At 41.5% G+C, this 22549-nt stretch overlaps 1 protein-coding gene across 1 annotated transcript in view; it reads left to right on the forward strand.

Annotated features, from left to right (window-relative positions):
• The window catches only part of LOC308197237 (uncharacterized protein), a 62089-nt gene extending 46789 nt beyond the window's left edge, over positions 1-15300 (forward strand). The window contains exon 21 of the mRNA XM_080597403.1: positions 236-15300. Coding sequence (XP_080453529.1) covers positions 236-672 — 437 coding nt within the window. The 3' untranslated portion in view covers positions 673-15300. The remainder of the gene's footprint in view (positions 1-235) is intronic.
• The last annotated feature ends 7249 nt before the right edge of the window (positions 15301-22549 follow it).

Below are 22549 nucleotides of genomic sequence, written 5' to 3' on the forward strand. Positions count from 1 at the left end.
CTGGGAAAAACCCATCAATGACAAAGCTGTGACGCTGTCAGCAGCTGCCTGATGTACCTGGGGCTGTGTACATCCCTCAGTGAACGTCAGAGCTCCTAGGTGAGGAGGGAAGATCATTCTCACTGGAACAAATCCCACTGAGATGAGATTTTCCCAGGAACAACTCACCACTGTGCTGTCCCAGACTGGTCAGTGAGAAGTGGGCAAATTTTTATTTTTTATTTTTGCCATGCAGAATTCAGTGCACGTCTTCATTGGAAGTGCCCTGCAGCCTTCCTGCTGCTGTCTGACCTTCTAGCCAGGTTACCTCTGCCAGAAATTAACCCAAACCTTGAGGTGTGGCGAGATCTCCTGAACGCCCTGAAAGAGTCAGATAGGATGGATGAACCCAGTGTGGTATTTTCTCTCTTTGTATACGCCCAGAACCCAAAACCGGTTACAACAAGGAGAGCGGACTGGCCAGGAGCACAAACAATGAAACAAGGCCCTCACCGATGTCCAGTCCTACGTGACAGACATGCCCAGTTGTGTGTCCAGCCCTTCTCAGGGATGTGCCCAGATCCCAGACCCAGTGTCCCTCCTTGGCCAAGGCAGGGCGTGAATGATCATAGCAAAGAGGCAAAAATCCCTAAGAACCGAGGTGTCTGGAAAGATCTCAGAAAAATCAGCTGAGCTATGGTGGCAGACGCGTGAAGATGAAGGCCCTGCCCTGTTCCTGCTCAGGCTGTGGCTCCTGCAGTGACTGAAGCACCAGGGAGAAACCCAAGGGTGTGATAGGGCACTGGTGGGAATGGGGACAAGGATCAGACCCAGGAGGGACTGTTCCTGGTCATGCACCGCAGATGCCAGCCACGTAGTGGGCTCTGCCCGCAGCCAAAGCGTTAATGATCTCAGGAGAGGAGCAGCTAAAATGAAACATTTGTCTGCTCTGAGGTTCTTTAGAAAAATACAAGCAACTTGAAAACCAGGGCAAGCACTTAACATACAGCATGTTTCTCTGTCTGTGAAGCATATCATCCTCTGGGCAGGCCTGCTGCCTGCTCTACTGTCCCACGCCAGCTCATTTTTCCAGCTAATGCTGTGAGGGGGCATGCTGGTTCCCAAACCAAGCTGCATGGAGAGGTGGGAGCAGCTGGAGGTGGCTGGGGAGGGGAGATTTCAGGGAGGAGGGGTGCCACCAGCAAGCAGCCAGCAGTGGCGGCTGGTTCAGAAGGACCAGGTCAGGAGAAATCCATCGCTGAGAGGACTGGTGTGTGGTGGGGCTGCCTGAGTGCAGCCACAGAGCCCTCTTGTGTTGTCTGCGGGGCTGCAGACCAGCCAGAAGAGCAGTCTTTCACTTTTGCAGCACCAAGGAGGGTAAAAAAATTATTGGCTTAGCTCTTATTTTATTTTTTTCTTTTCCTGTGAAGTTTTCAGCCTGTGAGTGTATTTAGAGGGCAAGAATGACAGGAATGAAACGATCCAAGTTCCCCTCGTTTGTGGGAGTGGGGAACGTGCTCTGCCCATCTCCCAAAGACCCGTACATCGGGAGGAGGGATTTGCACTGGAGCTGTTCCCATGGTGTTACCTGTTATTAATTCCCAGAAAATAATTCGGCTTCTTGCCAGAAACCCAAGCTTCAGTAACTTATTGCTTCAGCCAAAAGAAATCTATAAAGAATTGGTTTTCTTACAAAAATTCCGTTCATATTTTTCCTGTGGAAAACAAACACTTTTTTTTCTAAAAGGAAAGGGAAAAAAACACCCTTTGGCTGAACTGTCAAATCTCTGAAGAATAAAAGTTCAGACGGCCTTTCTCTGGGCAACATGAGACCCACAACAGGCTGTTCCACCCAACATTTTGTAGTCTGACCTTCGTGATCTTTGCTACAAAAGGAAAAATTGTTAGTGGAGAAGAGGAAAGCAGAGAAGGTTTTACCAGCCACCTTTTCTTTTATAAAGCAGGAGTTATCTTTAATCCCATCTGTAGTGCTCTAAGCTTTTCCCCTGCTCCTGCAGAACGCCGAAGTATCCGTCCAAGTTTAAGGCTGCAAATAACTCCCCTCACTGCATTATCCCTTTAAGGGACTGCATTATTCCCTTTAAGGGAAGCCACCTTAGACACGAGGGCTTTTTGTAGTGAAGGCTGTTGAAGTTCCAGCGAGTTGTGCTCCAGCGAAGTCCCCAGACACACAATGCAATCTTCTCCTGACATTCATCAACCATTGTATAAGTCTCCAGGAATCACAACCAGCTTAAAGATCAGAGGATTTTTCTTTACAATGGCACAGGTATGCTTCTGTCTCTTTTTTCTAATGGTTTCAAAAAATGTAAAGCCAGAAAGGAGTATTAGATCATTTTAATTTGCTTTCTGATGGTTTTGTGTAGTATTCTATTACCTAGGCATTAATCTCCAAGCAGATACCACCAGCAAAGAAAAAAGATGCCATCAAAGCTAAGAATGCTTTAAAACTACTGCGGGGGAAAAATGGGTAGAAAATACTTATGAAAAAATGTCCTATGCTGCAGAAAAAGGTAAGTGTTGTTCTTCCTTTTGTCTGCACAAAATTCCAATTAATCTGAAGAAGGATAAAATTCTTTCCTGCATTCAGGTCCAGTGGTCTCCAAGACCCTGAGAATACAAATAGGGATCATATGACTCAGTCATCCAACTGCAGTGCAAGGGAGGTCTTGTTTCAGTCACGTCCATAAACGTGAGCTGTGTGTCAGAATCTCTTCTTTTCCTGCTTGCGATCTGTTGAATAGACTCTTCCAGTCTGTGTAATATGTGCATGAAGTTAGGAGGAGTTTATGAGAGGTTAGGAAGCTGGTATGTGTTTTGGAACTTCCTATCCACTGAACTAGTTTTTTCTAATAGTTCAAGATCTTGTCAAATGAATTAAAATGATTCTGATTGTGATGCTATGTATGTATCAGCTTCTATTTGAATAATGTATTCTGTATTTTGGCTGCTTAGGATTGGATTTTTGATACCAATTTCTTTTTTTTTTTTTCTCTCTCTCTCTCTTTTTTTTTTCCACACTGCTGACAGCATGATTCTATTTGATCTGTGTTGGCAGTAGAAATGTAAGAATGAGGATCTGTTTTAGCAGTCCTTTTAGTTTATACTGATGACACTTTTAAGCTGAGCTTTTGCATTAGCACCCTACCAAAATATTCGGATTGGAATTATTTTATTTTTTTTAAAGATCATTCCTTCAAAATCTAAATTAATTCATGAAAATATTTTTACTCATAGCAAATTTGGGAAATACTGCCTGATTTCAGAACAAAATTTTAGGGTCTCTTTCTTCCCCATCCTCAGAACGTGTGCTCATAAAAGGCTGGCAAGCTTACAGCTTTGAAAAACACTCAAAGTAGCTATGTGTTACAGCATGACCTTTTGGTGTTGCATTGTTGTGCCAAGGCAAACAAGGTGCTGCCCAGAGCATTCCCTGGTATAGCTCTGTTTGTGCCTTTTGGCAAGGGACAGATCCTTAGTCTGGCCCACAGTAGCTACAGTTAATATCTCATCTGTTTACTGATTACCTCTCTCATTGTCTTCTTGCAAAGCCACCCCTTCTACTGACAGTAATTGAATTGGCTGTCTGTATTAGGTTCTTAGATTCACCATATGCTCTCAGTCTAATATTATTTATTTGAGATTAATGGAAACAACACCAAGAAAGAGCAAATGCAAAGCTTACAGGAGAGGTCACAGAACATCTTGTTGTGCCAAATGGTGTTGTAGCTATCCTGAAAGCTATCAGGTGGGTATTTCAGACACATATTCTTTACCTTTTGAATTTGAGATAAACTTAAGGAACATTCAGAAAAAGAGAGACTTGCCATTTAAATGGACAGGGAAATAATTTGAATTGCCTACATTATGATTTTCGGAGGAAAGGTAGATCTGAAAAAATGGCACAGATTTTCAGGATTTATGTCTGAACATGCATTTTGTTTCTGTGATCTCAGTCATCTTTGTCTTGGGTATGTTTTCATGGATTACGTAAAAGAAGTGTTATTTGTAAACTCTCTCTCTGTTCCATGTTACCCTTACCAGAAGGTGTCTCACTTGCATGGTCATTGCAAAACATTGTAGGTCCGTTTACTTGCTGTGAGATATCTTTAGGTGCACTGCATACTGTTAGTTTGCTTTGAAATGATGTATTGCAGCCCCTCAGCAACATGGTAAAAATGTATTAACCTAGACTATCTGATGTGTGTGCAAGGCTTGAATAAGCACGGTGCCATCTCATAAATGTTAGTTAGCAGCAGCAGTATTTTTCAACTTGGGTTATGTTGAAAGGAGAGAAAACCAATAAAGCTAAAGGAAAGGGAGAAAGAAAGACTAGTGATAAGGGAGAAGGTACTCAAGTACCACAATGATCAGCAGAGCACGAGGGGATGGGTGAAAGTGAGAGATGCTGTGTTAAACAGAGATGGGGAATGCAGCCTGGGTGAGAGAGGAGATGCCTGGAGAGGGAGGAGATCTCTGATCAGAGCAGAAAGTGCAACTGGGAAAGAGTAACAAGCATCCTGGGCTCCCGCTAAAAGGTCTGCTGCTGTGCTAGTGGTCACATCCCTGTGTCACGCTGGTCCCTTACCCTGCTGGATCCCATCTGCCTGAAATGTTCTCCCTGGGCTGAGCCTTGCCCTGCCAGGAGGCTCTGCAGCTCCAAATGTCTTTCAAATTAATTAACTCAGTCAAGAATGGGAGACATTAAGGAATGAGGGGAAGAGAGAAAAGCACTGCTAAGAAGTTGTTTTAATGAATGTGGCTTTCCTCGCTGAAGGATTGAAGATATGAAAGATGTTTTCAAGGAAGCAGGAGAGCTTGCTTAAGGAAGGGATTATTCAGAGCTTGAAAAGTGCTGATTACAAATTGCCTTGTGTATGCTTTAGGTTGTTAAGTGTAAAGAGCTCTTAATAACTAAGCTAATAAACTCCTCAGTGTTTCACCTTGATATTTGTATTTATGTCTTCAGAAATATGCTAGTTTGCTGCATAAATAACAAGGCATATTTCATCTTGGAGCAAGCAACAAACGCAGTCAGAGAGTTCTCCAATGTAGCAAGAAGGGAGGATTTTTCATTTATTTTATTGGTATTTGGTATCTTTTGTGCTGCAAATGGTCCATTAGTGAAGTGGATACAAGTTTCACCTGCACGAGGAGCTTTGTGGAGTATTAGGCAGAGCTCTGCATCCAGGTGATACATGAAACTCACCACCAGCGAGGGGGTGGGATGTTTTTAAATATGGATAATTTTCTTAAGGATAATTTTCAAATACTTTAAGATTTAGAACTTAAAAAAAAAAAAAAAAAAAGCCAGGTTAACACAATTTCCTAATTCCAAGTGAAAGCTCTTGCTATCTTCTGATTCAAAACCAGTTCAAGGACTGAGTTACAAATAAGATTTTTTTTCCCAGGAAGGTGAGAGCTTAAAGCAAGCTCCCTTTGTTTGTTGGGCAGAAAGATCTCTTGAAATAGCTGTTACCCAGTCATTCTTAATCCCTGTCCCCTGTGGCAGGCAGGGCCTGTTTTGACTGTACTTATTGATCTGTGTTATGAAAACAATTACAATAGCATTCATGAGCCTTGAAAACCATAGAGTAAAGATAGCATGCATACTTCACTTAAATCAATAAGTTTGGTGGGGGGTATAATATGCCTCTTGAAGCATAGCTTGAGGAGATTATCTTGCTTTGCGCTGCTTGAGGAGGCTCTGGTAATGTATTTAATAATGACAATGATAAAAATAAGGCTCAGCAAATTACCTGCTTCATGTGGTATTGCAAAACCTCTGCTCTCTGCTGCCCTATGTGCTGGCCTCGGCTGGCCCCAGATCTCCTCCTGCCCCAAGCCTGTGGCAAGAGAAGGAGCAAGTGCCCCCTCTGCCCTCCTCCTTTCTGCTGAGATGACAAATACTTCAGGCAGGAGCTAGCTCTGGCTGGCTTTGCACAGCACCTGCTAGAAAGTAAGGTCTCATTTCAGCTGGGGATCTCAAGCCCTGTAGTAGTACAAATAATTTTATGTAATGATTTCATTTTATTTATGGTCCTAGGCTTTGCCCAGAGACTTGTGGTGGAACCATTAGGCATGTCTGAGATTGTTATGAACCTCTTCCCCCAAAAGTGATTTATCTGACTGAGGGTGGTGTGGTGCAATTGTACAGCAGCTTCTGACAATTATTCTAAGACAGCTCACCTCCTGCCTCTGTGAAAACCATCTCAAGATGAATAAAAACTGTGTTGCTCTGAAAACAGCCACTGCCCCGTCAGGCTGGAAGTGAGGGCTTGTTACCTGGATGAGTATGTTTTATACCCGCCTCCTATACTGACCTCCAGGGACCTTGCTATCTGCTGATGGCATTTCCCACATTTTCAGATTTTGACAGCATGCCATGTCAAAAATGAAAGATCAGGGAATCAAAAAGCCTCAGGATGCCAGGAGCAGTGACAAAATTGAACGTATATATGTTCATCTCAGCCTGTTCTATTTTCTCCAGCTTTAAAACTAAGTTCCTTGAGCCAGAAACATGGTGAATCATTTGGGTTTGGATACAAACTTACTTCACTGAGTGAATTGCATCAGGAAAGCATGGGCAGGTCTTACAGAGCCAGTGCGGCTGGTGGATAGATGAGTGGCTGTAGAGTCTTTCCAAGACCATTGACTACTATGAGAGCTGTCTGGTTTCACTGAATTACCTTTCTGAGAGAGGAAGATAATCTCATTAGAGCAACCCTACCAACACCACCCAAGGCTGATGAGGTCTAAGCAACAGATTGAACTGACCAGAGAGATTGCTAGGTGCAGCTCTCACCCAGAATAAGGTGGAGGAATGTGATCCAGTAACTGTCCAAGGAATAGCATTATTCTGAACTACTGTGTGAATGAAACAGCAGGGGAGGCAAGTTTTGTCTTGCTAAAGGGATACATGGGCCAGCAGGAACCATTTGAAGGGGATGTACTTTGAAAAATATTTTGCAGTTGAGCTGAGGAAGAAGGCCAGCAGTGGGCTGACCAGCTTCTTTAAGCTCCAAGCTGTCTCTGTTGTAATTTCTTTCATACTTCAATTCTGAAAACCTTTCTGTGAAAATTCCAGAAGTTTTTGTTGCTGCCCTAACATGAACCACCACACATGGCCTATTTGCTGCCATTCCAGGTGGTCTGCCCACAGGGAAGGACAGAGCTACCTCTGCTAGGGCCTAACCCAGCTGCTCTTACATGGAGCTTTCACCACCGCTGAACTGCTGTGTGGCCAAAGCCTGTGCTGGCAGTGATCACCGAATGTCACATAGCTGATAGATGTAGCGAAGTAGTGGATTTGGGGATGCAGCTTTGTGTCCTGTCTCCTGGGTTTGCGGCCTGCCTGAACCTCAGGATCATAAAGCAGAGACAATTTGTCTTCCCTGAGGCCTAGTAGGTTCCACATCCAAACCGGTGATAGCAAAACTGAGGTGATTTTAGCCACTGAGAATGAGTAACTGCAAATTCTTATTCTCTGCATATTATTGTGAACACTAAACAGCCATTCTGCAGTACTTGACTCCAGCCAGAAACAGTGAAGACAAGCGTGACAATGGTCAGAAATGCATTTGTGGACGGAAGCCCAGTCACTAAATGAACTCCCACTGAAATGAGAGGTATTGCAGTTCTGTAACTTCAGTGAATTTTAAACCAGGCTGTTTCAGGGCATCCTCAAAATAACAGCCTCTGGTGAAGAAGCACCTAATTTGCTGAAATACCCAGTGCTTGGCATATGACAGCCTCAGCAATGCAGAACTCTCCCTGCCTGATGAGCAGCATGTATACCTTTCTCCATTAAGTGACCATCAACGTGACCTGTCAGATCTGGTCACTATAACTGTGTTTGTCATGCCAGAACATGCGAATATGTGATAAAACTGAAAATTTGGGCAGGGCTCAAAAGTACCTGAAAAAACATTAATTTATGCTTCTTAAGTCCTTTTCAATTCACTCAGCTTGAGGGATTTCTTGTATTCTCTTCCTTGCATACAAGACTGTTCCTATGAGGTAGCTACAGGGTTTTCATCCAGTTCTCAGCAAGGGGAAGTCTGGAGATGTGGTCTGTGCTGGCTGCTGTCTCCACCATCACTCAGAGAGAGAGGCTGTGTGGTGTAGGGTTGTGTGGATAAGAATGAGAGAGACACTGTGAAGAATGCCCACAAAAGGACGTTCATACTGGAAAATACTGAGAGCATCCTTTCTCCCTGTGCACCAGCCCTGCGCTGAATGAATTTAATGCCCTGCAAAATACCTATTTTTGGGGGGTGTGGGGTGGGGGTGGTGAGTTAATTTCATTCAAGAAGCAGACAGCGAGTTGATCCCACAATCAGTCATGGCTGGGAATACCACAATATCTCTCTTTCCACTCCTTCTCCTCATCTTGCCTGTTATTTTTAGTTTGTTAGTTTGTTTGTTTGTCAGATTTGTGAAATAGATTTCCGGGACCATGAAAAGCAGAAGAAAACTTTAAAAATTGTGATTAGAGGCTCAAAACTCAAAATCTTAAACTTGTTCAAGGAATCAAGTCTGGGCAATTAGTGAGTGCCAGTGATCTGGTCTTTTGAAACTAAGAGCTATCTTAGTGGAAAAGGCTCTGCTTTAAAGAAGGTAAAATGTACCACTGCAGAAACAGTTCACACTGACAGGCGTGAGCTCTGTGCAGATTGGTAAAGTCTGTCCCCGATGTTTTTCCTGAGCACATGGTTTTGTTTTAATTAGTCCCTCCTAGTGCCACTCTGACAGACTAAATTAGGTGTCACTAACAATATACCTTGTAAATGCAATCATTTTGCCTATCCACAAATTCTGCATGCTCAGGCTGTGGTTGTTTTCCATGTCCGTTCACTGCACATAATTATATAATCATCTTGTGGAAATAAACATGAAATAGTTGCCAATCTTCAGCTGCTCCGTTTCTCAGCTGTTACTCGTGGGGTGTGAGAGGCCACCTAGTCCACAGGACAGTAAGTTTGCTCCTCAGTCAAGTGATAGAAATGTTAACTCTCGGGGTTAAGGAATATCAATGAGTAATACAGTCTGTTTGGAGCAGATCTGTTTATTTAGCAGAGCTGATTATAAAGTGCAGGCAAATCTTTTCCTAGCCTCTGGCTTTCTTAAACTGTGATCTTCTCCATGAATCCTCTGTACTGTGCATGTATTCCAGTTAGAGGGCAAATTCAGTTCCTTCCAATCCCTTTTATCTGTTTGTGTGACCATCAGGTTCAGACCAGAGCCATCAAGTGAACCAAAGGTTTAGAGCTTGAGCTTGGTGCAAGTCCTGAGTTAACACAACAGTGTAGGCATCAAGGGCAGATTTTAAGATCAAAATGGAGCTTTAAGATCTTCATAACATCAGCCACAGAATTTCTTCTTATTACACCTGTCTGGAGTCCAGGAGCTCATGTCTTCATCAAATCAGACTTTCTAGATCTACTGGCTTAACTAAAAGACATCAAGAGAGAGACCACCAATTCCCTTTGTTAATTGTTCTTATCCCAGGTCACCCTTACTGTTAAATAAATTAGTATATTTTAGTAATGAGAGAATGGAGAACCACTAGAAAACAGAACATTTGATCCATATTTATAGTTTGTAAAAAACTCTTTTTTTTTTTTTTCCTCCAGTGAAAAGATGCTGTTTCCTAATTCAGCAGATGTTTTGTGGGAAGATAAGAACCCATGTTTTTAGCAAAAGGCCCTATTCAGGTTAGATTTTGTTGTAGCTGACAAAGCAAAAGGTGGAAGTGACCACTGTGTGCTCAGATTTCTGTGTACCACTTCAGTGAAGGATGTAATATAAGAAGAGGACCATGTGTTTTTCATCAACAAGGTTCATAGGAAAACATTTTCTTTTTCTCTTCATACTGGCTATACTTTATATTTAGAGTATCCTGAGTAAACTGCAAGTCAAACCACTATTTTATTTGTTTTCTTTTTCTTTTTCATCCTTGCAGGAATAAGAATTTTTTTTTTTGTATTCACTTTTTTATTGGAAAAATAACAATACTGCAGGGAAATAAGACAGGAGTCACAATTTTTTCTTTTATATTGTAAAACCTTGTTCTAAAAGTTGGTGATTATAAAACCATTTGAAAATATTCTTTAAGAATGGGAAGTATGTAGAAATAATAAACTTAAATTTATCTAGTAGGCTGTTGCCTGAAGAAAGTCTTATTGTGGCTTCACAGTGGTGGTTGCATTCTCAATAATGAAACACGAAGAATAGGTTTCTTACCTTACATTTATACAAAGCTTAACAGTACAAAAGCGAGAAACTTAAGAAGACAAAAAAAGATTCTAACCATTTTTCAAGCATCCCAGGCATCTGATTTACAATGCCACTATTATATGAATGAGAAAGGGGACTTTAGAAAGCCATCAGGTATGGGTATGGGGTCTATGGTTTGTGGCAGATCCTATTGGAAATTAGTGTCCCTTATCCCTGTATGATTTCCCATGCTTTTCCAAGGATGTAGTTTGTGAAATTTTGGGGATTCAGCATTTGTGATGGAATCTGTAACAAAACCCAGCATGGGAACTGTAAGAAGGTATTTAAGTAGTTTGAGTGAGAGTCGGAAACTGGTTTAAAAAGCATTTCCTGAAGGTACAATCACTTCTGGCACCAGAGTAAAAACACTTATGCGTATTTCTGCACCCTGGGGCAGTTTTCAAGAATGTTGCTAATGTTAAATTTCAACTCAGAGGGCTTTAATTTTTCTGTTTGATGGGAACACTCGTTATGCAAATAAGATAGCCTTTGGGCAGCTGTCTATTTTCCAAAGTTTTTTTCTTTCTTGGAAGGATGTTAATTTAAAATGGAAATTTCCACACTGAAGTTACCTATTTAGACATATCTTTTTAGTGTGCCTGGAAATGTGAGGTTAAACACAATCAGATAGAAACATCATAAGTTAACCCCCATCCCTGGCATGAAAGGATCCTTGTTTCAGTTTGGCACTGTCAGTGTTGTAACTCCTCCTAGACAGGAATATTGCAAATACTTCCACTTGTCCTTGACCTCATGGCACAGGTAAAACATCTTTGGTTATCTCCATAGCTGAACTTTGGTGGCCAGGCTATGATACCAGCTAAATCCTTCCATTTGTCCTGGTCTGTCTCCACGCTGTCAGTTTTTGGGTCAGGGACAGTTTGGATGAGAGCATCCTCAGCATTAGAAAGGTAAATGATGTCTGTACTCTGCCTTGCAGTACTCTTGCTGCTCTTCTGCTGTGTGGTATTACCTGAATGACCTTGATTCATTTTTCCTGGCTAACATGTCCATGTGATTGTGCCATAGGGAGTGGTAGGAGATGTGACCATGCAATAAGTAGATGGATATTTTGGCCTATGTTTTTCCATCTGGTGGATTCCTAAACTTGCCTGAATGAGGACATGCATCCTGGCAGGCTTTGTTCATGGAATTGTATTAGGTAACAGCAGTGTTTGGTAAGCTTGGGCCTTATTCACCAACAGCAAAGTCAAAGAATTAGTCAGAAAATAACCTGAGGAAACATCCTCATTTGCATAACTTGCATGCCATGACCAAAGCCAATGGAGCAAGAATGTTTTACCTCTGCAAATATCTTTTTTCTTCTCCTGATATTTTTATTCTTCAGTCTCAAAATCTTATGTAGGATTCAGGGGTTTTGGCTGCCATCACCTTCTCAAAGTCTAGACGTGGGGACCTATAAGAAGGAGTCTTCAATCTATGGGGAAAAGACAGACCACAAACAGCATGAAAAATTGGAAAACAAGAAAATCATTTCACTGATTTATTTTAACTTACTCCCCATCGACTTTTCTGTCTCAGCAGCACTTCATAAGTGACATACTGCTGTGGTGTGCAAGGTTGATCTCACGTGGTGGCAGACACATGGAGGCAAGAACCTGGACATTCATCTCCAGCAGCTCAGTGAGATTCTGGAGCAACTACTTCATGGGAGCAGTGGGAGAAAAGAGCTGTCCTCCCTTTTAAAGTGCTCCTTGTTTAGATGAAATCATAAATTTTCTGACTTGGTACCTATGATACACTCAGATATTGCCTTCCCACTCTAAGTTGGAAATATCTGCTTGCCAACATCCAAAAGGGATTTGCTGTACAGTGTTAAGGAGAGCTTTCCCTGCTGAGTTTGGCTTGCTTAATTAACAATTTACAAAATGCTTTGGATCCATCTGGAGGGAAGATCCTTCTGAAATGTAGCTCATTATCCTAACAATGCAAACCGACCAGGGTGAGCAAGGGCTGAGGGACCAAACCTGCTCTATAAAGGAGATGCATTAGAGAAGATGGGCAGCTTGCTGAGGGGAAAGCAGGTGGCTCCTGTAGGTTGAGTGGGAGTTCTGCTCTCCTGGGGAGGGGAGCAACAGCAGCGTAAGTGCTGAGACTGACAGGAAAAGTTAGTGGAAGTGTTTTCCTATGTTGCTGGGCACAGCTGCAGCACAGCGCTTAGCTGTGCTTGAGGACTTCGTGTTGCTGAGCTTGCAGCTGGAGGCAGGGAGCTACAGAGCCAGGCAGGGAAGGTTGCACACAGTGAACTTCACTTTTCATCTATCTGTCTCTGTAAAATAGTCAGGGTGGATGCTATCAGAACTCCAGCTTTCCAGAAGTGTGGGATGAAATTAAACAACGCTGGGATGTCTCTAGATGAATGAAGAGTACATAAGAGCCTTCTACAGGGACATAGCTCGCTCTCCCTCCTTCCCAAGCACTCTGCTTGCCACGTGTTTCTTGTGGTTGCGCTTAAGGGTGATTAAAGTTATGACCTCCTACTTGGCTCTCTTTAATCACTAAGCAGAGGCACATTGGGGCAGGGCCCTCAGAAGCGTGCCAGGCAGCTCCTAAGGGTAATGGCCCATAACTTCACCATCACAGCTGCTTTCTGTTTGGGGTGGGTGCTATTCTGCTGTGCCGCCTTCTTAAAGGTTCCTGCTCCCAACCTTTTTTAATGCCAGGAGCAACCTGAGTACAGCGGTCAGAATAGCTTTTTGTGTTGCCAAGCATATTCTGGGAAGAAGAATTGCTATTACCTTATCAGCAAATCATTTCGCACAGGCATTTTATTTTCCTACGGCTGAGGGCAAAGGGAACTGCTGAGAAGGCTGGTGAGGCAGTTGTGGCTGAGTGAACCATAGCTGGATGCTTAATGCGGTGGATGTTTTCCTTACTCTAGCATCTGGATCATGTTTGGTACAGTTGTAGGACCTTTTGAAATGCAACATTTTATTTTTCTAACACTTGGAAAAAATAGAACCTAAAAGAGAAACAACAAGCAAACTAAATCAAAACACATTTTCCCAAAATACACATAAACTTCCCTTTCCAGTAAGTAAGTAAATACCCTAAGGACATTGGATCTCAGCATTAAATCCAAGACTTTGGAAACAGCCTCCACAAGACAAACAAGGAAAGAAACAAACCCTGCTGTCCTGCCAAAGGCAGCCACATGCCTCTGGTGTCTTTGTTCTCGGAGGGAATGCTGCAGTCACCAGGAGGATACAGGCTCCTGTGACATTTTAGGAATGCTCTGAGAGGAGGGGAGCAGAGAAGCCTGTTTGGACCGAGTGCCACCCAACCTGACATCTCTGCAGCTGAGCAGGTGCAAATCCTACACAGGCTGGGTCTTCTCTATTTTTGTATAAACAAGGGTAGGAGGTGTTTACTGAGCTGGGGTGAATTATTGTACCAGTGCAAATGAAAACAAAGCTGTGCTTTCCCTTTTCAAAGCACACTGCAGGCCTTGTTCACCCTCCCTGCTAATTTTATTCTAAGGGAATATGGGTGACTTTAGGGAATATCCTGTTGTCTTCACAGAGTCAGACACTAAACGCTGCCAATTTACACAAAAAAGGGACAAGTACTGACCTAAGGTGCCATATAAAGGATGGCTACAGCCATGTTTTGGGACTGGGTTGGTATTTTCTCTCACTTTCTTGTCAGAAATGAGTTGACACAGCAGTAACATCAGTGACCAGACATCACACAAACATGCCCCAGGTTTCACTGTGCATCCATAGCCTGCCCAGGGGAGCTCCCTTCTGTCTGGATACAAAAAGCCTTGAAAGAGCATTCATAGAAATAAAGAATCAATTAGTAAGAGGCAGAAGAGATGTCCAAGGACTATTTTTATGATTTCAGTTTTAGAAGAGCCAGGTGCTTGATTAAAAGCCCAGCAGCTGGCCACAGAATAGTCATGACCTATCCATGAAATACAGTGAAAGGGAGAAGAAAGAACAGCTCCCAGGGACTGACTTCTTTTTTCCTTAATGCCAAGAAAATAGGTGGATATGATGGCTACGATAATGCTGTGGGAAAAGGTCCTCTGAAGAGATGAGGCGGATGGTGGTATGACAGGAGCAGATAGTGACCTCGTGTCCCATTCCTGAGACTTCACAGAACCCAGGAATGATTGCACGGAGATAGTGGCATTTGATGTGAGTTTTCACAGATGTACCTGGAATACCTAGGGTCATATTTTTCTCCGGTAGATAAAATAAGCCTCTGACAGCTGGAGAGAAATTGCACAGATTCAGTTTCCCAGGTAAATCATTATCAGCACTCACGGTGCTGATGTACTGTTTGTGGAGCACTTCCTGCATGATAACAACACGTAGGCCTTATATCACCCTCTGCACAGCGCTGACAGCACTGTGGGCAAGATCTGTGGGCAGTTATCCTCGCTGAAAATCAGAGCCAGGCTGTGAAGTGGGATGGAGATAGGAAAGCCCATTTCACAGGGGACAGGAATGAAACCTGAGAACTTGGCTGTTGCAGGGGATTGAGCTCCTGCTCCAGCGTGGTGTGATATGGAGGTGGGGTACGCCATACCTGGGCACTCCCAGTATGCCACCAGCCATCTGTCGGGTATTTTCCTCTTTGATTTTGCTGCTCTTCCAAGTGTCCTCAGACAACTTTTTAAAGTTACTGAACTGGCAAATTCTGTTTCCTTGGGTATTTCTGACTGTCTCTGTAGCCATAGATGTGAGAAGACTGTAACTGCCACAGGATGGGCCCATATGCTATCGAGCAGACACCACTCCAAGGCAGCTGGGATGGGTTGCTTATATGCTATGACGGTTTCTATCCTTTGCCAGGAAATGTCAATGGGTGCTTGATTAGTTAAACTAAACATTCAGAACAAAATTCATCAAAGGAAATAAAATACTATTTGGTGAGTAATTTGAACATCAGCTATAATAAAATGTACTACTTTTAAAATGAATGATCAACTCCTTTCAGGCCCAATTTCCTGAGTTTTCATAAATGTAGATTAAAATAAAAAAAAAAAAAAAAGGTTTTGCTTTTAATACATTGGAAAGTCCAGAGAAAGACTTTGGTCTGAAAATCTAAAATAATTTTATTGATATTACTCCAGATTTATAACTGAGTTCACAATCCAAACTGAATTTCTATTTTCTAGTAAGAAAAATTTGCATATGCCATTCCAAGAGACTTTTTTTAAAAGATGTTTTTTCAGCTTTTTTCTTTATTCCAGACAGCGTTTAGTATTTATACTGAATTGTTGACAGTTCGGATAGGGTAGGTATGAATTAAATTGTTATTAGATTTCAAAATCCAGCCAATATTTGTGTAAACAACATCATTTAAGCATAATATGTTCAAATCCCATTGCTATTGATAAGATGAACAGTTAGTAGATGGGCCAAAACTGAGGTAAAGTGTAATAACTTCACTGAAGTCAATTGAGCTTAGGCCAATTTACTTTAGAAAAGATCTGGCACATTTTTCCCTTTAATGTGATGCTGTCTTACTTTTTTTTTTTTTTTTATGAAACTTCTCATGCTGGCCTCCAAATTTATTTGTAAAAATAAGTTTTTTGTCTGCATCCTACAAATCCCCTCCCCTCCCCTCCCCTCCCCTCCCCTCCCCTCCCCTCCCCTCCTCTCCTCTCCTCATTTTTCTTTCTTTCTTAAAGAGTTAAATGTAAGCTATAGAAAACCCAGCATTGGGAAAATACTAAACAACAAGCAGGTGTTTAACAGAAAAATGCAGTGTCATGGGTGGTGTTTGTGGTTCAGGAGTTGGAAAAATGCATTCCTACTTTGCATAAAAGATTAAGAGCTTGATCCTGTTTTCATGGTGTTAGTGGGAGATCTGCCACCATTCAGTAAGGGAAGGATCAGATCCTTAAGGTATTTGATGAAATAGCTTGGCCAAGGATTATAACTTTGAATACACAAAAGCAGACAAAAACTGCAGCCAAAATAAACTCAATATATAATACCTGTTTCTTGTGGCTGAACAGTATGTAAGATCCTGCTTTGAAACTGGGGCTGTTGTGTGTAAATTATTGAGCAGGTTTGGTAGAGAGGGCATAGAATATTTTTTTCCCCAGGAATATTTGATGAAAGATTCATATTTTGCTATGCAGAGTAGGTTGATGTGCAAAGATACTGATAGCATAGGAAGGGGACATGCAAGGCCAAGAGACTTAACAAGGATCTTAAGTCATGTCCTAGGGACCAGGGCTCCACCGGCACAGGAAAGCCTTGATTCTTCCCATTTCATGTGTTTTCTTAGCAGGCTCCTTCACTGTTGGTCTCTTAAATTCTTCTTGTGTGACAGGTGAAATAAACCTTTATGACATGCACATGCACATTTGAAGATACATAAATTTATAAAGCACAAAGAATATCATACATTTAAGTGGAAAAGAGTAGAAAAGGTGTTTGCTGAGTTGTAAGATCTACCAAGGGATATATGCTGCCGACGTGCAAGGTTTGTGTTTCTTAGTGAGAGGTCTGAAGGAAAATGGAGAGCATAAGCAGGGCTAGGGGAAGGAAGATTATTTCCCTCCCTTACCTAAAGGGGTAAAATACTCCAAGTATTAAGTCTGCTCATTCTGCAGACTGAACCTGGCTGAACCTGCTAGGTATTGCCCCTTCCCAGCTACCCCCAGGATAGGGGCATGATTTTTTCCTTGTATATCCTTACCTGACTACAGAAGTAAAAGAAAATAATTTTCTGTTTTCTGCAGTGCCACAAGCACTTCCCCAGGAGCAATACCACGTCTACAGCCTTTGGCTTTTCTTGTCTGCTGCTGAACTGTCTCTCTGTTACTTTGGCAGAAGGGTTTGAGGGGCATCTTAAACTGATTTGGGCCGCATTGCCCTCAAGTACAAAAGACCAGTCAGGACTGGTTAACTGAAAGGATACTGAGAGGTCTCTGAGTGCGCTCCCTGTCTTGCAGCAGGTTTAATTGTACCAAAACCTTCCCAGTAGATGGCTTCAGGAGCATGACTGAGCAGCTGCTCAGGGGCCGTCTCCTCATCAGCAATATGGAGTGGACTCGGGGGTGGCTGTTTGCATGGAGAGGCCAGGAGCCTCTGGAGATGGCACCACAAAGGCCAGAGAGAAAAGTTTCTGCCCCTTCCATCCTGTGCTCAGTTTTCCTACCGATTATATGACGTAAATGGTTACAGGGTCTCCCCTGATTATCTGAAAGGTTGCAAAATTAGCCACAGAGGTGTACACCCCTCTGTCTGGGTGGGTGGACAGTTAGATCCCAGATGTCTGAAATCTCTCTGTCCTACAAAAAGGGTCAAGGCTGCCTCAGTCTCACCTGTCCCTTCCTGCTGGCTTTCCTCATTTAAAACAGGGAAACTCAGATCCTTCTGGGAGATGACTGTTAGCAAATACAGCAAATATATTTGTGAGGTAATGTCGGCTATGTACTGTGACAGCTGATGGTCCTGTATTTCCTAGTGCTGTCTGCATGCTGTAATGTCATTGTTATGAGGAAGAATGTGTTTGCAGAGAAACCTTGGCACCTCGTTTGAGTTCTCAGATTTCTTTCTCTCTGAACTCAACACCTCAGGTGAAGAACCAAACAGAAACGGGAGCTGCTGTGCTCTGTGGAGGAAGGACATCACAAGGGTGCTTTATGTCACTTTTAACAATTGACATCCATCTCAAAAGAAAAGGCTGTGTATTAACATCCCATATTCAAACTCTGTTGCAGATTACCTTGGTCCACAGAATGTCAGATATAGTTTTAAGAGTCTACAGTACATCACCTAACATCTGGATTCCTTCTTCTCAGTAGTTTTATGCCGGATTTGTGCCCAAATTGACTTGCCACAAGGTCAACAGAGTGGTAAGCAGGAGGCACAACGAGCACAGCTTCTGGCTGGGAAAATAAGCCATGAGGTTGGTTTAGCTGTAACAGGGTACTGCCCCCCTTAATTTTGCTGGCAGTGAAGGACGTTGCTCCTAGGAAATTCCCCAGTGCCTAGGGGACAGATGAGAGCTGCTAACTGGCCTTTTCCAACTCTGCGTATTTATGTTCTGGATGTGTTTGTACTAAAAGTTCAGGTTCTACAATATTTTATTGCACTTGGGGCAGTACGCAGTAAACACTTTTAGCAATGCAAAAATGCAACAGCAGCCCATTAGTTACAGCCAGAAAATGGGGGATTTTTCCATTTGTACTTAACTTTAAGTGAAAGAAATAATTGAAGTGGAAATACAGCTGTGACACAGACTGCTACACACACTGAAAGCCAGCTCCTGCTTCTCCTAATGCGTGAAGGACTGATTTCTATCGGCAGAAGCTGTCAGGTTGTATAATATAATTCAGTATGAAATACTGCATGTTATTAATGAGGTTGTTAATGAAGTTAAATATGTTATTAAAAATGTTATTAATGAGGTTAAAGATGCAGAAAGTATAGCACTGATCTTGCTGAGAAAAAAAAAAATCCTAAAATCCTAATGTGTGTAGATAAAAGCAGGCAAAAGCTATAATTCCAGTAAAAAAACGTAACTTTCTTATGAGTTGGAGAAGTACTGCTTACATTTTTGTTTCTCATTAAGTACATTTATTTTCATTACTTTTTTAATTTCCTTCTTCTTGAGCTGGAAGCAAAACAGCTATGTAGCCAAACCAGAGTCACAGCAGGATGATTAGCACCATTGTGGCCTTTTTGTTAAGCATATTGTGACGAAGAACTGCCAAATATTTTGAGCGATCAGATATAGGACATGGTTGGCTCAAGAGTATAGAAACAAGTGATGAACACTCCCAGTACTATATCATGTGAATTCAATTCCAGTGCAGTCATGCAGCAGTCTCACTGGGTCATGGAAGATACTGAGTGCTCTCTTATGGTGCTGTTTTTAGTGGCAAAAATATTGTGAGTTCAATGACTAGAAGATCATTAGACACCACTGCCTGTTTCGTGAGTGATTTTGCTATGAGGTTAGCACTGTTCTGGTTACTGCAGACAAAAATCTGTCCAGATGGCAGAAGGATCCAATAGAAATGGAAAAAGCATTATTGGTCGGTCTTTGCAGGGCAGTCAAGAATGGTCAAGCTCCTAAGGTTCACCCAGACCTGGGGTGTTTACCCCATTATAGCTGGTGACACATTGTTAATTGACAAAAATATATGAAGCTCATAACACCATTAACCTTGTCCTTTGGACAGAGTGTTTCATTTTCCACATTTGTCAGTTGGGTATAATACTTGAAAATTACATTTGTTTGGAAAGTAGATATAGTAAGGGCTGGGTATAAACCGACTGCAGTATAATAGGGTTGTGAGAAAGGGAATGTAAAGAATTTCAAATAGTTGTCTTTTGCAAATCTGAGCCTTTTCCTTCCCTGTAGATGTCAGCAGCTTAGCACAGAGAGAATGGGAACAAAACTTAGGCAGCTAAGCTGTCACAGTGAGGACTTTGGTTAGGCAGAAACAATTCCTGTTTAACCCAAGGTTACTGGAAAATACAGAATCTAAAAGAAAAGCACAGAACCTAAATAACATAAAATTGTATCTGCATTTTCATCTTCATAAAGGAGTATTACAGGGTTAAAACAATCCCAGTGCAGAGATCCCTTAAGCAAACCGTAGTGTATCACCTGTAGTGCTTTCTGGAAAACACTGGAAAACAGTCATTTAGTCAAGACCTTCTGATTTAATTAGGTAAATAATATGCATCCCTTTGAGCCCACAAGTAGATGTTCACACTATTACTTGTGGGTAAAGTAACGCTCATGCTTAAATACTTATTAAACATGGATTTAAATCTCAAAATGGACGAAAGGAAGGATAACTGGGGAGATACAGGGAAGATAGTTTACATAATTTAAGCTATTTCCTTTATGTCTGACTTGAAGCTAAATCATTTCTCAGAGTCCAGTGCATTTATGTGGTTGACTCCAGAGTACTACCACTTTATCTGCAGTGGATCTGCTTATCCTTCAGCCCCAAGCAGTGTGAAGATGGCACTGAATGCGGGAACTTTAATGACGTCGAGACTTGATAAACTATGCAAAAGAGAAGTTAAAAAAAGAATTAATGTCTACTTCATGAGAAGCCCCAAAATTTTGGCTTCTTTTGTGTCTTGAATCTCAGCAGACTATCAGATTTCAAAATTTCATCAAGTACAGTATTTTAGAAAACCTATTACTTCAGATCTCAGCTTTTCCAATATTGCCTTTAAATTTACATTTTGCATCATTTGGTTTATTATTGTACAAGATGTTCCATGCTCAATTTCCATTTCTGATGTTCAGTTTTACTGAAATCAATGTGTTCCCATGAAAGAAATTTAATTTGGCACATTTAATGACAAAAAGATGTTTCCTTAGATCTTTAACTAGCTTCAGACTTCAGCAAAAAACATGCAATTAATCAAAAAGCAATCCAAAAGATGGCTCTTTGTAGTACCAGTAAGGCTACTAAATGGTGTGTGTGTTGCAATTACAATCAGGCAGAGCAATTACACTCAAAAATAATAAGGGCAGTTACTTGTACAAAATTGAAATTCACTGATTTTCCATGCTCCTTCATACAGGATCCAGCGCATGTTGGGTTCAGGGAAATCAGTTCATGTACATTAAATTTTTAGAAAACCCTCAAAAGGTAAGGAATTCCTATCCCACTGTTGCCTTATGGCTCAGGAATGCAACTCTGTCAGGTGCAGTTTGGCAAATATGCAATCAGAAGTTTTCTGTGAAGCGGCTTTTAAAGATTGCATAAAGTGCTTCTAATTTGCATTGGCTTGACAAGCACAGGCATGCAAAATCCAGAATTTCAGATGAACGTTGGAGATTTATAAGCCGCTTGACCCAGAATTGGCTTTGACATGAAAAAACTGCTTGTAGAAAGCTTAAAGTTTATATCAGGTTTAATGCTAGTTGGGTGCATAGCTTTCTAACTGCATCTTCCAAAAGAGATGGACTCTGATGAAGCCTGTATTTTTCTCCTCATATATCAGTAAGAGTGAAAAAGAACAGATGGATTGACTTTTTGCAGGCATCTCTACACAAAATGCAAGAGTGCACCAATTCTCTTCTTTCTGCCCAGAAAAATCCCTTCTGCAAGGATTTTGGCACCTAAACATCATTATGTGCTCTGTCTTGTTCATTTCTGAGTCCCTTTGCTGTATTTTTTCTAATTTTTGCTTCTCCTCTGCACTGCAAACTAATTAGAGTGGTGACTTTTTGTCCGTGTGTAACACTGAGCAGTTTTCTCGTTTGTCTTTAGCAATGATTATAATTTGTATTAATTTCTTTTTTATTTGCTAAGGTTGAGCATCAGGGAAGATAATGAGAGAATTATGTCACTTTCATAGGAATACTCTTTGCATTTTGAAGAAATGTAAAGGTAGAGAAATAATACTGAAAATACACAAATAAGAAAAGACATCTTCCTGTTGTTCTTAAAAATTTATTACAAAGCAAAATAATCAAGAAGCGTGCTACAAAAAAAGAAAGTTTCTTGGGTAATGCCTGGGTCAGTCCAGAAGGAGACCTGTGGATTTCTGCAGGAAGGCTGGTTACAGACATGCAAGCAAGGGTCAGTGAGGTCCATCTATCATGTCTCTGATGAGAGCAAGGGAAGGATTCTTAGGAAGTATTTTAACAACAGTGCCTGTAAGGTCTGATGCAGCTCTAGGTATATTCTCATTTCTTTTCCAAGCTGGTCAGTCCCTGGGTCATTTGTCCTCTCTGTGTACGATAATCATCTATCCTTCTCAGCCTTTTCTGCTCATTTTCTAGGACTACTACACAGTCTGGGAGATGGGTGGTACTACCACTTGCTGTACTAAAGGCACCAGAGAGTCAATTAAACTCAGTGAAAAGGAACAAGTGACTTCAATGAGTCTTTGGATCCAGCTTGCTTTTATGTAATAAAATTGAAAGGTACAGTTGATTTTCAGAAAGGTGATTAACTCTAATCAGGTAGATAAGCAATCCTATTAAACCAACAAACTATGGCATGTCCCCGAGTGCACTATGAATCAACACGTATAAGTATATAATTTAAAAGTTCTTAATTATTACTTTTTAAATATCTCGTCTATTTAGGATCTAAAATGTGTATGATGATAAATGACTAGCTAGTCATGTGCCCATAAAATGCATTAATGTCCCTGAGAATGATAAATCTTCTTTAAATGAATAGAGGCTGACAATCAAGGATCATGTGTTCTCCAGACCTTCTGATAAATGTTCTTTCTATTATTTCCAATAGACTTTGATACATTAAACTGCATAATTTATTCCTGGTAATTTA

This window comes from Anser brachyrhynchus (assembly GCF_964034855.1).
Source record: "Anser brachyrhynchus genome assembly, chromosome: 6".
Classification (NCBI taxonomy): domain Eukaryota; kingdom Metazoa; phylum Chordata; class Aves; order Anseriformes; family Anatidae; genus Anser; species Anser brachyrhynchus.